Source organism: Equus przewalskii, chromosome X, assembly GCF_037783145.1.
Source record: "Equus przewalskii isolate Varuska chromosome X, EquPr2, whole genome shotgun sequence".
In the NCBI taxonomy this organism is placed as follows: Eukaryota; Metazoa; Chordata; class Mammalia; order Perissodactyla; family Equidae; genus Equus; species Equus przewalskii.
The window spans coordinates 29,302,532-29,320,138 of record NC_091863.1 but is presented as its reverse complement, the minus strand read 5'-3'; the positions used below and the strand labels follow the sequence as shown (position 1 = coordinate 29,320,138).

Below are 17,607 nucleotides of genomic sequence, written 5' to 3'. Positions count from 1 at the left end.
TGGAATAGAGGTCTGTCAACCACACCTGCCCTGCACTAAGCCTAATGGAGGCAGTGTCCCTCTCCCTCTGGACCAGGCACTTAAGAGAGTGTAGGATGGAGTCCTGTTGCCTACTCCCACCCTACACGAAGAGAAGCAGTAGTAATATCTCTCCTCTCCTCACTTGGCACCGCACAGTCTGTGAGATGAAGGCCTGTTGGCCAAAGCTGCCTTGCGCTAAACACACATTAGCAAACAGATGCTGCCCTCTCTCCCTACTAGCATAGTGACCACAGGAATTGTGGGAAGGAGCCCTGTTGACTATCTCCACACCTCACTAAACTAAAGCAAATAGTTGACACCACTCCCACTCCCACCCAGAGAGCAGAGGAAGGGTACAGAGAAGTGGGAATTAGAGAGAACCTATTTTAAATCTGGGCATGAAGTTATGGTCATATCCGGAGTAGTCCATATGTGAAACCTACCAGAACCAACGCAGCAAATACCTTAAGAACTAAACTACAGTGTGAAATAATGCCTGTGTTTCATGTTGTCCTCTGGGTAGCACACAAACAGAGCAAACCAAAATAGCACTGCAAAAGCTTTGAAAATTAAATTGGTATTTGTAGTACAGCACACAAATGTGGACTAGAACATGTGTTCTGAAGCTAACTGGATTGAGTGCATCCCAAAATAGACGATTTAAATAGTAAACAGAGTCTCATAGCACTCAAAACATCCAGGGTAAAACCAAAACTACTGGGGCTGGCCCGGTGGTGCAGCGGTTAAGTTCACACGTTCTGCTTCTCGGCGACCCGGGGTTCGCCGGTTCAGATCCCGGGTGCGGACATGGCACCGCTTGGCAAGCCATGCTGTGGCAGGCGTCCCAAGTATAAAGTAAAGGAATATGGGCATGGATGTTAGCTCAGGGCCAGTCTTACTCCGCAAAAAGAGGAGCATTGGCAGTAGTTAGCTCAGGGCTAATCTTCCTCAAAAAAAAAAAACAAACAAAACAAAAAAACCAAAACTACTCATCATACCAAGAAACAGAAAAATCTAAAAAAATACCAAGACTAAGATGACAAAGACATTGGAATTATTCAACAAGAGTTTTTAAAAAGCTATTATAGGGCCAGCCTGGTAGAACAGTGGTTGAGTTTGCATGTTCCGCTTTGGCAGCCCGGGGTTCACCAGTTCAGATCCCAGGCACTGACCTATGCACCACTTATTGACTCATGCTGTGGCAGGTGTCCCACGTATAAAGTAGAGGAAGATGGGCACAGATGTTAGCTCAGGACCAATCTTCCTCAGCAAAAAGAGGAGGATTGGCAGCAGACGTTAACTCGGCTAATCTTCCTCAAAAAAAAAAAAGGTATTATAGGGCCAGCCCTGGTGGCCTAGTGGTTAAGTTCAGTGCACTCCACTTCAGCAGCCTGGGTTTGCTTCCTGGGCAGACCTACACCACTCAGGGTGAATCTTCCTCAGCAAAAAGAGGAAGATTGGCAACAGATGTTAGCTTAGGGAGAATATTCCTCAACAACAACAAGAAAAAAAGCTATTATAAAAATGACAGAATAAGTAATTATGAATACTCTTGAAATAAACAAAAAAAAGGTTTCAGCAAATAAATAGAATATCCAAAGAAGAGCTAAGTAGAAAATTCTACAGTAAGAGAAATAGAAAACTAGTGGGTAGGCCCAATAACAGAATGAGATGACAAAAGAAAGACCTAGTGAACCTGAAGAAATATCAACAGAATTTATCCTATCTAAGGAACAAAAAGAAAACGGATTAAAAACAAAATTAAGAGAGTGATGCTACTGACACAGGCATTGAAGGATAATCTGGGAATGCCACAAATAACTCTATGCACATAAACATGGCATCTTAGATGAAGGGGAGCGATTGCACAAAAAAACTACCAGAACTCTCCTAAAATGGTGTAGATTATCCGAATAGTCCTCCAACTATTAAAGAAATTGAATTTGTAATTAAACATCATCTGAAAATCAAATCTCCTTACCCAGATGATTTCTCTGGAGAATTCTATCTAACATTTAAAGAATTCTACACAATCTCTTTTAGAATCTAGTAGAGGAGTGAATACTTCCTAACTTTCCCAACTTAGTTTAGGAGGCCAACATTCCTCTAATGCCAAAACAAAGATACTACAAACAAAATAAAACAAAGCAAAACTGCAAACTAACGTATTTTATGAAAATATATGCAAAATTCCATATTATGAATTAATAATACTGTGAGGCAGATAAAAAGGAAGTTGGGGGAAAAGCTGAGAGAAATATGCTGTACAGAAAAATACAGATTGTGAAAGAGATATGGGAAGAGAAATTGAGATAGAACGTATGGCTAGAGAAACCTAATTTCAAATCCACTCCTTCCCACTAAATATTTGAGCAACTTGATCAGGTGTTTCACCTCTCTGGGCTTCATTTTGCTCGTCTCTAAAATGGAAATGAAAGCAGTTACCTCATAAATTATGTCATTTAAAAATTTAAAGGAGATCATGTTTGTAAATTGTTCAACACAATGCCTGGCTTTAATATACATCAATAAATGGCAGTTTAAAACCAAAATGGACATACGCTGATGAAGCAAACAACACTTTGCACAATTTCCAATGTAATCCAGACTCCTATAATAGTTTTCACTAATTGATTCCATTAATCTTCCTATCCTCTAAGTGTCTTTTGACAATCACTCTAATTAAAAATATATATATATATTATAAATATAGAGCAAAATTTTCTGAAACTACAATCTTCTTTGATAGTTCCAGTCCCTGTTCTGTGCACAGGCTTCAGAAAGCACCTTTACAGTGTGAAAATGAGGGTGACCCTCCCGCCCAGTTCATAAACTGCCACATCCATACACGCTTCCTCCAGCAGATCCAAAATTCCCACCAACAGGGTTGCTGACCCTGTAAACACAGACAGGGCCCTGTCCCCAGAGAGCCACTATTAAAATGGCCAGGACGCCAGGTGAGGAAGGAGAGAAGTTGATGGAGGAGTTGTAGAAGAGGCACTGGACACTGTCTTCTAACTCTGCTCCTTTTGCATTTGTGTACATCTACTTGCCTGACTGCTCAGTCACCAATTTGGAAGACACAAAGCATTTACCACCCAACAGTGAAAGCTAAGTTCCTGGTGCTACAAAGCCCAGTACCTATCACATGCCTGGCACAAAACAGAGAGACAGTGAATGGTGTTTGACCTGAACTGAACTGCATACACAAGCCCAGACAGGCAAGGAACTAATGAGTTTCCAGACTGCGATGCCCAAGTGCCTCGTTGTCATCGTGTGGCAGGGAGGTTTAGCTCCAGTGCTCTTAGGGTATTCAGTCCTACTTCTCATTCAGAATCGCAGTCCAACTCTATTTACCAGTCCTGCCACCCCTTTTCCCCAGAGCCAGATCCTGCTCTGGGCATTTCCCGTAGGCCTCACTGATCTGAGACTTGGCCACTGACCGGCCAAAACAAACCGCCACCACCCAGATATTTAATCACTTCCCACTGCTTTGCCTCTGACCTTGCACCTCTTTGGACATCATCTTTAGTCTGGATAATATCAGAGGTGGCATTTACCAACTAATTAATCATCCTCTGTCCACGTCTCCCTTGGGGCCACCCTAACCTTGCCTAGAAGGAAATTCAAACTCCCTCTTCAGACCAGTAGAGCCATGCTTTCTTTAACTGTAAACATCCTTTAACAGGCTTGGTGAATATGACCTAGGGAGGGAAACTATGTGATACCTCTGCAAGGTTAAGGGGGAATTTTCACTTATTTCCTAACTCATGTCTAGGGGTGTTATCAAAATAATAATGATCTCAACGGCAAATATTCAGGGAAGGTCAACATCATGACGTGAGGTTTAATACAGGTTAGGACAAGCAACAGACAGAGGAGCCAGAAATATTAAGACAGAGATGCAGGAACAAGACAGACAAAATAGGTCTTAATAAGATCCTATATATACCTAGAAAGGCCAAAGCAATCTTGAAAAAGCAGAGTAAATTTGGAGGACTTACACTTACCGATTTCAAAACTTACAGTATCAAAGACAGCGTAGAACTATCATAAGGACAGACATATAGATCAATGGAACAGAAATGAGACTCCAGAAATAAATCCCGATATATGGCCAACTGATTTGCCACCGAGATGCCAAGGCAATTCAATGAGGAATGACAGTATTTTCAACAAATGGTGCTGGGACAATTGAATATCCACATACAATAACATGAATTTAGACTTGTAAAGCACATCATAAACAAACATTAACTCAAAAGGAATTATAGTCCTAAATATAAGATCTAAAATTATAAAAATTTTAGGAAAAAACAGGAGTCTTTGAGTTAGCTAAAAATTTCTTGGGCATGATATCAAAAGCATGATCTATAAAAGAAAAAATGCGATAAATTCAACTTCATTTAAATTAAAAACTTTTGTGCTTTAAACAACATTATTAAGAAAATGAAAAAAAAATATGCCACAGACAGAAAAAATATTTGGAAAACATAAATCTAATAAAAGACTTTTATCCAGAATATATAAACAATTCTTACAACTCTATAATAAGGCAAATATTCAAATTAAAATTGGGCAAAGAATCTGAAAGACATTTCTCCAAAGAACATACACGATTTAAATAGACATTTCTCTAAGCAAATACATGAAAATATATTCAACATCTTAGTCACTAGGGAAATGCAAATCAAAACCACAGTAAGATAACATTCCACACTCAATCAGATGGCTGTAATCAAAAAGAGAGAAAATAAAAATTGCTAGTCGGAATGTGGAGAAATTATAACCCTCATACATTGTGGGTGGGACTGTAACTTGGTCAGTCACTTTGGAAAACTTTTGGCAGTTTCTTTCAAAGATAGACAGCAATTTACTATATAACCCAGCAATTCCACTCCTAGGACTCTAACCAAAAGAAATGGAAACATTGTGTTCACTCAAAGAATTATATGTGAATGTTTATTCACAATAGCCTCAAACTGGAAACAGCTCACTGTCCATCAACTGGTAAAGTATAAACAAAATGTGATAGTCCCATAAAATGAGACACTACTTAGATATAAAAAGGAACAAAATATTTATTCCTACCACCCCATGGATGAACCTCAAAAACATTATGCTAAGTAAAAGAAACAGTATAAGAGAGACCACATATTGTACGATTCCTTTTATATGAAATGTTCAGAATAGGCAAATCTGTAGAGATGGAAAGTTGACTAACAGCTGCCTGGGGCTACGGGTGGGAATAGGGAGTAGCTGCATGGGGTCATGAAAGTGACAGCAGCATTCTAAAATTGAATTGTGACGATGGTTGCATAATCTTGTAAATTTACTAAAATTCATTCACTTGCATACTTTGGTGAACTTTATGGAATATAAATTATACTCCAATAAATCTGTTTCAAAAAAGACTTTAGTAGAGTTTTTATAGACTCTTACCAACGATTACTTGATGAATTTGCTTTGGCGTCAAAATTAAGCTGCAATCATGTTTTTCACGGGGTGTGGATGGGTCTGATTTAATTTCTTTGAGAACCTGTGAAAAATCACACTATTCCAAAATTAATTGTTCAACATCACCAAAAGATATTTTAGGAATTCTCATGGCATAATCAAATGTAAAATATTGCACATGCCTTTCTTTTGAGAGACTTTGTCTCCTTGGATGCTATATGCCTGGTACTTAGCAACTCCTTAGGTTTGATCCGACGCTCCACTGAAGATAGGTCCTCTTCTATTTCGCCTTCTGAGAGTGAGGGTGACTTCAGACCCGATCCTGGCTGTAATCCTATGTCTTTATCATTATACGAATACATGTGCTCCCTATGGAAATCATAATAATAACTAACTGAGGCCAAGTCTGTTAGAAAATACATCTGTAAATCCAAATATTCCCCATTGTGCATGCTGTCGCTGCCTCACTCAGATCCACTTAAGGAGACTGATGCGCTAATCTGCATAAGATTGCCCTCAGCTGAGGAGACCCCATTCTCAAAAGCCTCCCCAAGGAAGTTACGCCCACCCTACCATACCCAGGGACAGCTCACAGTCCGTGACTGATGTGGAGCACAAAAGACAAGCCCCCTTGGCTCAAGGCAGGAACAACTATGTGATATGATTTACCAAAGAGACCCTAGGCATCAGGCTGAGTGTAAATTTTATTTGAAACACATCCTTTCTGAGTTCCCTCCCCTGCCCTATCCTGCTTCCCTCATCCTGGACAGCTTTCTCCTAAAAGAACACTTTCCAAATATCGCGTGTGCTGGAATCTGTCTCAGGATCTGCTTCTGGAGAAAGCCACCTAGACATTCCCAAATCAAAAGCGAGAAAGGAAATAATTGCAGTTAAAGTTCAATATTTTGCTATTTTCATATGTGAAAAAGTCACTTAAATCACTAAAAAGAAACTCAAGAGTAAAGAAAAAAATTCCAGCTCTGTAGGCATCATGATCTGTTTCATATTGTTTGAGGAAATACTTTACCTCTCTGCTTGCTTCCGTAGGCGCACATTTCTTAAACATTTAATGTATCTTGTATAATAATCGTCATGTGCTTTCTTTTCTATATTTTCTAATTCAGTGTATGCAAAATCAGGATCCACATAGTTATATCTGGGAATCTTTGTGAAAATCGTCCTATAAGATGAACAAGTCTTATTAATATTTATATATATATATGTGCATTTATTCAATCACTATTTATTGAGTGCTACCCATGCCAAGGATTGGACGTAGAATAGTGAATGAGACAGAGTCTAGTCCTTTCCCTCACATGTTATTATATATCAAGATACTATTACATGTAGAACTAGTGTGATATCTAATTTTCTTCTTAAGCTAATCAGAGACAATCCCTAAGGTCATCAGGATGTAATGGCACTTACCTTAAACGCACTCATGGGAAATTAGTTCAGTGAGCAATTTGGACACTTCTAGATTAGAGATGGGACTAGATGTGAATCTGATTAGTGTTTCCTAAAAGTTAACTGCCTTTAGACCATTGTGATCAAAATTAGAAAAAGAAATATAGAATAATGAATCCTTTTGTTAAACATTCTATTTTCTTGATCTCTCAGAGCTTATGAAATAACTATCAACAATAAATCTACACAAGAAAACAATTCATGAAAGAACTGCAAACTATTTATGTCTATATTGACTCAACTGGGTTCATGCTCTTTCCTTTCACCCACCATATATTTTCCATAAAAAACAAAAAGTACAATTATTCACATCTTCTGGCCTTGCTCTACCTCAATCCTCAGTAAATTTTATTAATCATTAAGACTCTCACACTCAATAATTAACTAGTAAGTATGAACCTATTAGTCATACAGTCAGATGAAATTTAATCTAATATTTCCCTGTTTTCAACAATTCTTCAATGGTTATGGGAAGACAGCTTTAACATAGTTAAAGTCTTCAAGAGAGAAACAAATGTTTTGTTTTTCAAACATAGTTGTTGATTTTTAAACTTCCCTTCAGACTCTGGAAACCTTAACCACCTTTAAAACCTAGAAATAATTCCTATATCTGAAGTCCCTATGTATGTAACAGGAGAAAAGGGAGACTTGGAAAGGAGTAAGTAACACCATAAATTCCTGATGTGACAAAGAGCTGGCTATTAACATATCTAAGTGTTTATCACTCCTTAAAGAATACATATCAAGAAGTACTTCTGCAGTGTTGAGTAGCAGATTTTTTTAAATGCGCAAAATACAGGGGGCAAAATTGCCATGTAAATAAAATATTTTTCCTCATTTATTTATTAAAAAAATATTTACTGGGTCCGGCCTAGTGGCGCAGTGGTTAAGTTCACACACTCCGCTTCAGCAGCCCAGGGTTCGCCGGCTTGGATCCCCAGTGTGGGGATCCCCGGCGTGGACCTATGCACCACTTATCAAGCTATGCTGTGGTGGACATCCCACATATATAGTAGAGGAAGATGGGCACAGATGTTAGCTCAGGGCCAGTCTTCTTCAGCAGAAAATAAAGAGGAGGATTGGCGGCAGATGTTAGCTCAGGGACAATCTTCCTCAAAAAGAAAAATTTACGGAGTACCTACTATATGCCTGACACCGTTCTAAGCACAAGACATACTGCAGTAAACAAAAACCAGACAAAAATTCCTACCTTATTTATTTTTATTTTTTATTTTTTTCTACCTTAATTTCCTCTCAAAACTTGGAAAGGTAAAATGCATTAAAAATAAAATAGAAATTATGGTTACCAACAATTTAATAAACTGTAAAATTTCATTACTTAAAGTTACTAATTGCTAGCCAGAAAATAAATTTTGGACTAAATTTTGTATTTCTATTAATATGGAAAAGAGTAAATTGAGAAAAATAATTATGGCCATGAGATAAATAGGAAATGCTTAGCTTTCTTCAAAAAAATTCTGGCATTTTCAGATCATCTGATTAATATTGATTTAGAAAGAAACAAAATATTAATATTAAATTAACACATTATACCTCTCTCTATATATATATTTGTACAAGCATAGGAAAGAAGTGAAAAAAATACATAAAACATTGTTTCCAGCAGCTCCCTCTGCAGGGTGGGTGGAGTGCAATGAGCCAGACAGAGGGATGGGCTTGCCTTTTTTATACTATACAATTAGTGAACATGGAGCCTCAGTGATTTTTACGCTGCTGTGTTTTATGGTACTTGTCAAATAAAAAAGATAGAGAGAGGCTGATGTGGATGAAATCTGTAAAATAAAATAATAAGATAGACTATATAAAAACCCAGAATTTTCCAATTGTGGATAATAAAACAATTATGGCCTAAAAATCAAAAGATATTGCAAGAAAATGGCTGTAAAATTAAGTGAGCTTAATGACTCACCAAAGGTAAAGAGACAAGTAGAGATAGTCTACTAGAAACACACAAGCAGGCAGAAAAGAAACTCATTTCAGTCTCAAATGTGTAACAAGTGGCCCTGGTCTAACGGCTCAGATAAAGTTGTCAGGATGCCTGGGTTTCTTGTCACTAAGCATTGGTAAGCTAGTAATTTCTTTGAGGTTTGGATAAATGTAAATTGAGGTTTAACATCACTTATGGTCCTAATTGGGGAGGTTTCAGTTTAATTTAGGAAAGGTCATCGGAAATGTGACTTTGAGGGAAGTGAACAAAGATGACAACAACGACTATCGATCTTTCACAATTTTAAATTTTTCTTTTTAGTCTGAGATAAATTCAAGCTCTCAGCCATACTTAATGAACATGATTACTCAGAGGACTTGATACATTTCAAAAAGTGATTATTTCTATTATTACTCTACACTTGTCAACAGCATATTTTAAAAATCATCTGGTAAACCATTCACTTCCTGGCAAGTACACAGTAGAGGTAATGAGAGGTTAGATAAAGCAAATATAGTAGCATTCAACAACCATCTCCTTCAATGTAAAAAAAAGAGAGAAAATAAAATTGTATTACTATTATTATTATTATTATTATTATTATTATTACTATCATTAGTTTGTTACAGTGAAGTCTGGTAAGACCTCTGTATATCATGTTGGTCATTTCATCTTTCAAAATTTCAGGTTTTTAGGGGCTGGCCCTGTGGTCTAGTGGTTAAGTTCAGCAGACTCTGCTTCAGCAGCCCAGGTTCAGATCCCTGGTGCATACCTACACCACTCATCAGCTATGCCGTGGCAGCGACCCACATACAAAATAGAGCAAGAGTAGCAGAGATGTTAGCTTAGGGTGAATCTTCCTCAAAAAAACAAACAAAAAACAAATTTAAAAAATTTCAGGTTTTTAATATAGCATATTACCTGAAATGTTTATCCTGCTCTCCAGACCTGATACTCGCAATTCGGTCGTTGGGAAAGGCTATCAGTGCATCCTTCATTGCCTTTTTACTTGAGCGATGATCGTGAATGTGTGTCATGGCTGACTGAAGCACTGCGACAGGTAAACAGTCCTTGTATTTTGCCAAGTCTTTGATGACAAACTGTCCCGTAGGATTACTGACCAAAGGGGATATACCTTTTATAGAATTGGATATTAGGTTTAAAAATGGCTTTTTGAATTTCAGCTCTCCAAATAATATCCATGAACTAATACACTAGGCCAGTGGTTCTAACTTAAAGTGAAATCCTTAAACACATTCAGAAAATGCAAATAACTCATTTAACAAATGGATCTACACAAAACAATTTAGCAAAATAATGCATGCATAAAAAATAAAACATAGTAACTTGAAGGAGTGGGTTGGCCCAATGAAACAAGTTTTTATAGGTTAAAGAGGGTTGAATATTAGCAATTTCACATGGTTCGATGTATAAAAGATAACTCAGGACTAGACGAAACAGCAGCAACAGGAAAATCCATGAAATGGTCAAAACCAGTTTATATTATAGACTCAAACAAAAAAGTAGAAGAATAAAACATAAAAACCATTAAAATTTTTAATAAATTTTATAGATCACTAAACCATTGCTATTCAAAGTGTGATCCTCAAAATGGCAGCATCAGCATCTATGGGGAACGTGTTAGAAATGCAAATCTTTGGGCTCCAACAAAGACCTACTTAATAACCAATGCTAGGATGCAGGCCAGTGCTATCTCTTTGAACAGGCCTTCTAGGTAATTATGATCCATTCAAAAGGTAAGAACAACTACATTAGACCACATTTGATATATATAGCTAAGCAATTAGTATATTAATATAATCCTATATTAACCTAAAAACAAAAAGGTAAGCCTCCACAAGAGCTTACCAGGATTAATTTTCATCACAACTTTCTTAGTGGAAGGTTTGCAGACACTGTTGAAATGTAAATATATTTGATGAAAAGGTTTCATCGATGACTTCAAATTTTCATCTGCTACTAAGCCAATAATTTCTAGCAATTGCTTCACTTTAAAGACTCCAACTTGATGTGGAATGAATGAACATGTCACATTCTAAAAAAAGAAGAAAAGTAACCAATCGCTATAGGCTGAAATGTTTGTGAACCGTCAAAACGCATATGTTTAAACCTAATGCCCAATGTGATGGAATTAGGAGATGGGGTCTTTGGGAGGTGATTAGGTCATGAGAATGGAGACCTCCTGAATGGAATTAGTGCTGTTATAAAAGAGGCCCCACAGAGCTCCTTAGCTCCTTCCACCATGTGAGATACAATAAGAAATGTCCAACCAGAAAGAGGGCCCATATCCAACCATGCTGGCATCCGAATCTGGGACTTCCAGCCTCCAGAACTGTGGGAAATAAATTTCCGTTGTTTATAAATTATGCAGTCTATGGTATTTTGTTATAGCAACCCAAAGGGGTTAAGAAAACAATACTGAACTGTTAGGAAAAAATAAAAAGCAAATCCAAAAATATTGTGTATAAAAATTTTAAGGAAAGCTAGTTCATCATGGTGATATGAAAGTCTTTAAAAATATCACACACAGTATTTTAAGATATACATTATTGGAAATTTATGTAAGAAAAAATTAAGAATAATGGCACTTAAGCGCTTTCAGAATGGCAGATTAAGGACCTCGAAAAATTTACTCCTCTACACACAGAAAGAGAAAACTAGGAAAATTTTCCAAATCAACTTTTCAGATATTTGAAAATTACCTAAAAGCTTGCAAAAATCCACCAAGTATTTATTTAAGAAAAAATGGCTGAATCTGTGAGTGAATAACAGGCTTTGTGGCGTTTTTACTCGCTGCAATCCCTTCCTCCTATTCCCAGCTTTGAGCCCTCCTTGAAAGACAACAGCATTGCAACTATAGTAGCTGTGAAAACTATTAGCCTAGCAGCAGCCAGTGAGGGAGAAGAATGGGTTTGAAGCTCCCCCAAAGCCCCATCCCCAGAGAACTGTCCCTATTTGCCCTGTCTGGAAGCTAGCTGAAAAGTCTATTATGAGGGCATGTCTTTAACTGACCTGATTCAGAGCTCACTCTGTGTAAACAACTCCTGCTGGTCCCCTCCCTCCCTACCCCGCAAGAAATAAAACACAGTGGCAATTGCTGAACATTACAACCTGAGATAACATGACCATTTAAGGCTAATAAGAGACTAAACAAAAAAAAGAAAGAAAGAAAAAGAAAACAAATGCAAAATATTCAGAGCGTATTTGAAGAGCACTGACATGTTCTTGGGAATCTAGATTGCCACACACATGTGAGGATATTGTACACGCCCAGGAAGGTTTGAGAAAGTGCTAATCTGTCACCTCTGGTTGACTCTGAGACTCTGTACAAGGAGGAATCGAAGGCCAGAAAGAGTTGTAAACTAACTGACTCAGCACTGAAGACATGCCGCATCCAACACACTTACACAGAGGTACTTGGCAAAGGCTGTGAGACTTGATTCAAGGAATTTAAGGGAATCTCTGCCTAATCATTAGCTGACCACTAAATTAACTAGGCAGACACCTGACTGGTTGCACACAACAAAGCAAATAACCTTTACAGAATTAATCCAGAAAGTCACTAAACAAACAAAACAACAACAACAAACAGCAATGACAATAAATCCTGGGGGAGATTTGATTTCCAGAGTTGACAAATTATATTATTTAGAATGCCCAGCTTTCAACAAAAAATTATGGGACATCCAAAGATATAGGAAATTACGGCCAATACACAGGAAAGATGCAGTAAATAGAAGCTGCCCCTGAGGAAACCCAAATGTTGAACTCGCTGGACAAAGAGAATAAGTCAATGATTATAAATATGTTTAAAGGACAAAAGGAAAACTTGTCTAGAGAATTAAAGGAAGTATGAGAACATCTCCTCACAAATAGAGAATATCAATAAAGTACAGAAATTGTTAAAAAGAACAAAGAGAAGGAAATATGGGAAACTTGCAAATACATGGAAATGAAACAATACACTCCTAAGTGACCAATGGGTCAAAGAAGAAATCTCAGGGGAAATTAGAGAATACTCTGAGATAAAGGAAAACTAAAACACAACATACCAAAACTTATGGAATTCAGCAAAAGCACTGATTAGAAGTAAATTTACAGCTGTGAACACCTATATTAGAAAAAGACAGAGGCCTTTAATCAGTAACCTAAACTTCCACCTGACAAAATAGAAAAAAGGAGAGCAAAGTACACCCAAAGCAAGCAGAAGGAAAGGAATAATAAATATAAGAGCTGTAACAGATGAAATAGAGAATAGAAAACAATAGAGAAAATCAACAAACCTGAAACTACGTCTTTGATATGATCGACAATATAGGAAAAATCTTTAGCGCGACTCGCTAAGCCAAAAATAAGAGAAGACTAAATTTACTAAAATCAGAAATAAAAGAGAAGACATCACTTTACATCAATAAAAAGGAGTATGAGGGGCTATGATGAACAATTGTATGCCAACAAATTAGATAAGCTAGATGATATGGACAAATTCCTAGAAAGATGCCAACTGTGGAAATTGATTCTAGAAGAGAGAGAAAATCTGAAAAGTCCTAGGATAACAAGAGACCGAATTAGGAATTTTAAAACTTCTGACAAAGAAAATCCCACAATCGGAAGGCTTTGATGGCAAATTTTACTGAACATTTAAAGAAGAATTAGCACCAATTCTTCACAAACTATTCCAAAAATTAAAGTGGAGAGAACACTTTCCAATTCATTCTATGACACCAGTTTTACTCTAATGTTAAAACCAAAGACATGTAAGAAAAGAGAACTACAGACTAATGTCTCTTATGAATATATATGCAAAACTTCTCAACTAAATACTATCAAATTGAATCCAGCAACACATACAAAGGATTATTCACTATGTACAACTGTGATTTATCCCAGGTTTATCTAAATATGTATTTATTTATCTAAATATCAATCAATGTAGTACACCATCTTAATAAAATAAAGGACAAAAACCACATTATCATTTTAATAGACACAGAGAAAGTATTTGAGAAAATACAATACATTTTCACAATAAAAACACCAAAAACACTTGGAACAGAAGAGAACTTCAAGTTTATAAAGGCAATCTATGAAACACCCACAGCTAACATCACACCTAATGGTGAAAGACTAAACGCTTTCCCCTTAGATTAGGAACAAGACGAAACATCCTCTCTTGTCACTTCCATTTAATACCATGATGGAGGTTCTAGCCAAGGCAATCAGGTAAGAAAAAAAGAAACAAAATCCATCCGGGTTAGAAAAGAAAATGTAAAATGATCTCTATTCATGGATAACATGATTTTATATCCCAAAGAATCCACTAAAAACTATCAGAACTAATAAATGAGTTCAAGGTTGCAGGATACAAGGTCAACGTACAAAAATCAATTTCATTTCTATACACTGGCAATGAAGCATCCAAAAATTAATTTAAGAATACAGTTTCATTTACATAGCATCAAAAAGAATGGAATACTTAGGAATAAATTTTTTAAAAGAATTGCAGGAATTGTACACTGAAAACTGCAAAACCCCATTGAAAAGAATTTAAGATATAAAATAAATGGAAAGATATCCTATTTTCATGAATTGTAAGACTTAATATTGTTAAGATGGCAATACTCCCAAATAGATTTACAGATTCAACACAATTCCTATCAAAATCCCAGCTGCTGGGGTTTTTTTGGCAGAAATTGGTAAGCCAATTCTAAAATTATATGGATTTTCAAGGATCCCAAAATGGTCAAAAATATTCCTCCAAAAGAGCAAATTTGGAGGATTCACATTTTTCAATTTCAAAAATTACTACAATGTTCATCAGTACATTGTGATACTGGCATAAAGATAAACATGGATAAACAGAATAGAATTGTGAGCCCAGAAACAAACTCTTACATTTATGGTCAATTGATTTTTCAATGAGTCTGCCAAGATCCTGGGATAACTGGAAGTCTATATGTAAAAGAATGAATTTGGACCTCTAAATAACACCATAAACAAAAATTTAAATTCCTAGGGGAAAATATAGGAGTAAATCTTAATGACCTCAGATAGTCTATGACTACTTCAATATGATATGAAAAGCACAAGAGACACAAGAAAAAAATAGATAAACTGGACTTAATCAAAATTTAAAACTTTGTACTTCAAAGGACACTAGCAGGAAAGGGAGAAGATAACCCACAAAATGGGAGAAAATATTTGCAATTTATATATACAATAAGGGACTTGTATCCAGAATACATAAAGAACTCTTGCAGTTCAACAACAAAAGGACAAATATCCCAATTAAAAATGGCTAAAGGATATTGTAGTAGTTTCCCACTGTTGTGATAATGAATTATGAACAACTTTGTGGGCTAAAACAACTCAAATTTCTTATCTTATACTTCTGTAGGTCAGAAGTCTGACTCAAGTCTCAATGGACTAAAATTAAGATTTTAGCAAGACTATATTAATTTCTGGAGGCTCTAGTTGAGAACCCATTTCATTACCTTTTCCAACCTTCTAGAGGCCATCACATTCCTTGGCTTATCACCCTCCCCTTCCATCTTCAAAGCCAACAGTGGATGTTCAAGTCTTTCTCACATCACATCACTCTGATAGTGACACTTTTTCTGCCTCCTATTTCCATTTCTAAGGACCCTTGTGATTATATTGGGCCAACTCAGATAACCTAGGCTAATCTCCCTATTTAAGGTCAGCTGATTATCAACATTAATCCCAATTAAAACCTGAATTCTCATTTGCTAGGAAACATCACATATTCACAAATTCCAGAAATCACGATAGGGACATTTTTAGGTGGCCATTATTCTGCCTATCATAGACATGAATAAACATTTCTCCAAAGAAGATACACAAATGCACAATAAGCACATGAAAAGACATTCATCATCATTAGTCACTGGAGAAATGTAAACGAAAACCACAATGACATGCCACCTTGCATCCCCTAGGATGCAAACTATAAAACTGCTAGAAGAAAACATTGGGAAAACACTTCTTGACACTAGTCTTAGTGACAAATTTTTGGAAAAGACTTCAAAAGCACAGACAACAAAAGTAAAAATAGACAAGTGAGATTGCATCAAACCAAAAAGCTTCTGCACAGCAAAGGAAACAATCAACACAGTGAAGAAACATCTTATGGAATGGGAGAAAATATTTGTGAACCATATATCTACTAAGGGATTAATATCCAAAATATATAAGGAACTCCTACAGCTCAACAGCAAACAAACTAATAATCAGATTAAAAAATGGGCAAAGGACCTGAATAGACATTTCTCTAAAGAAGACATAGAAATGGCCAACAGGTACATGAAAAGGTACTCAACATCACTAATCATCAGGGAAATGTGAATCAAAATCTCAATGAGATATCACTTCAGATCTGGTGTAATGGCAATTATCAAAAAGACAAAAGATAACAAGTACTGGCGAGGATGTGGAGAAAAGGGAACCCCTTGTTTACTGTTGGTGGGAGTGTAAGTTGATACAGCAATTAGGGAAAATAGCATGGAGGTTCCTCAAAAAACTGGAACTATCACATGATCCAAAAATTAGAAATAGAACTACCATATGATCCAGCAGTCTCACTTCTGGGTACATATCCAAAGGAAATGAAACCAGTATCTCCAAGAGATATTTACACTCCCATGTTCGTTGCAGCATTATTTGCAATAGGCAAGAGTCAAAAACAATCTAGGGGATGGCCCTGTGGCTGAGTAGTTAAGTTCTCACACTTTGCTTTGGCAGCCCAGGGTTTCATTGGTTTGGATCCCGGGCGCAGACCTAGCACCGCTCATCAAACCATGCTGAGGTGGTGTCCCACACAGAGGAACTAGAAGAACCTACAAATAGGATATACTACTGTGTACTGGAGGGTTTTGACGAGAAAAAAAAAGGAGAGGAAGATTGGCAACAGATGTTAGCTCAAGGTCAATCTTCCTCAAAAAAAAAAATCTAAATGTTCATCAATGGGTGAATGGATAAACAAAATATGGCATGTGTTTATATATATAGACGCAATGGAGTATTATTTGTTCTTAGAAAAGAAGTAAATCCTGTCATTTGCAACAGCTCAGATGAACCTAGAGGACATTATGCTAAGTGAAATAAGCCAGACACAGAAAGACCAATGCTACATAATCTCACTTATATGTGGAATCTAAAATAGTCAAACTAATAGAAGGAGAGAGCAGAATGGTGGTTGCCAGGAGGAAATAGGAAGATGTTAGTCAAAGGGTACAAAATTTTAGTTATACAAGATGACTAAATTCTGGAGATTCAATGCACAGCATCGTGACTATAGTTAACTATATTGTATGCTTGAAATTTGCTAAGAGGGTAAATCTTAGGTGTTCTCACCATTAAAAACAAATCATAACCATGTAAGGTCATGAATATATTAATTAGCTTGATTGTGGAGATCATTTCACAATGTACACATATATCAAAACATCAAGTTGTACACCTTAAATATATACAATTCCTATTGGTTAATTATACCTCAATAAAGCTGAGGGGGAAAAATAGAATATTGAGAATAAAATTGGGGAAGTGTAGGGCAAATATAAACTGTTTATTTACTGCCACATCCCTTCAGAGCACTTTGATCTGTATTAAAATTTCTGAAGTTTCTTTTTGTTTTATTATACACTTTGTTTCTATAGTAGAAAACACATACA

The 17,607-nt window shown here is 36.5% G+C and overlaps 1 protein-coding gene across 1 annotated transcript in view; it reads right to left on the bottom strand.

Moving 5' to 3' along the window:
• The window catches only part of CFAP47 (cilia and flagella associated protein 47), a 422,907-nt gene that overhangs the window by 377,457 nt on the left and 27,843 nt on the right, over nt 1-17,607 (bottom strand). The window contains exons 9-13 of the mRNA XM_070603391.1: nt 10,763-10,949; nt 9,815-10,028; nt 6,506-6,658; nt 5,661-5,847; nt 5,464-5,560 (exon numbers count right to left, since the gene is read on the bottom strand). Coding sequence (XP_070459492.1) covers nt 5,464-5,560; nt 5,661-5,847; nt 6,506-6,658; nt 9,815-10,028; nt 10,763-10,949 — 838 coding nt within the window. The remainder of the gene's footprint in view (nt 1-5,463; nt 5,561-5,660; nt 5,848-6,505; nt 6,659-9,814; nt 10,029-10,762; nt 10,950-17,607) is intronic.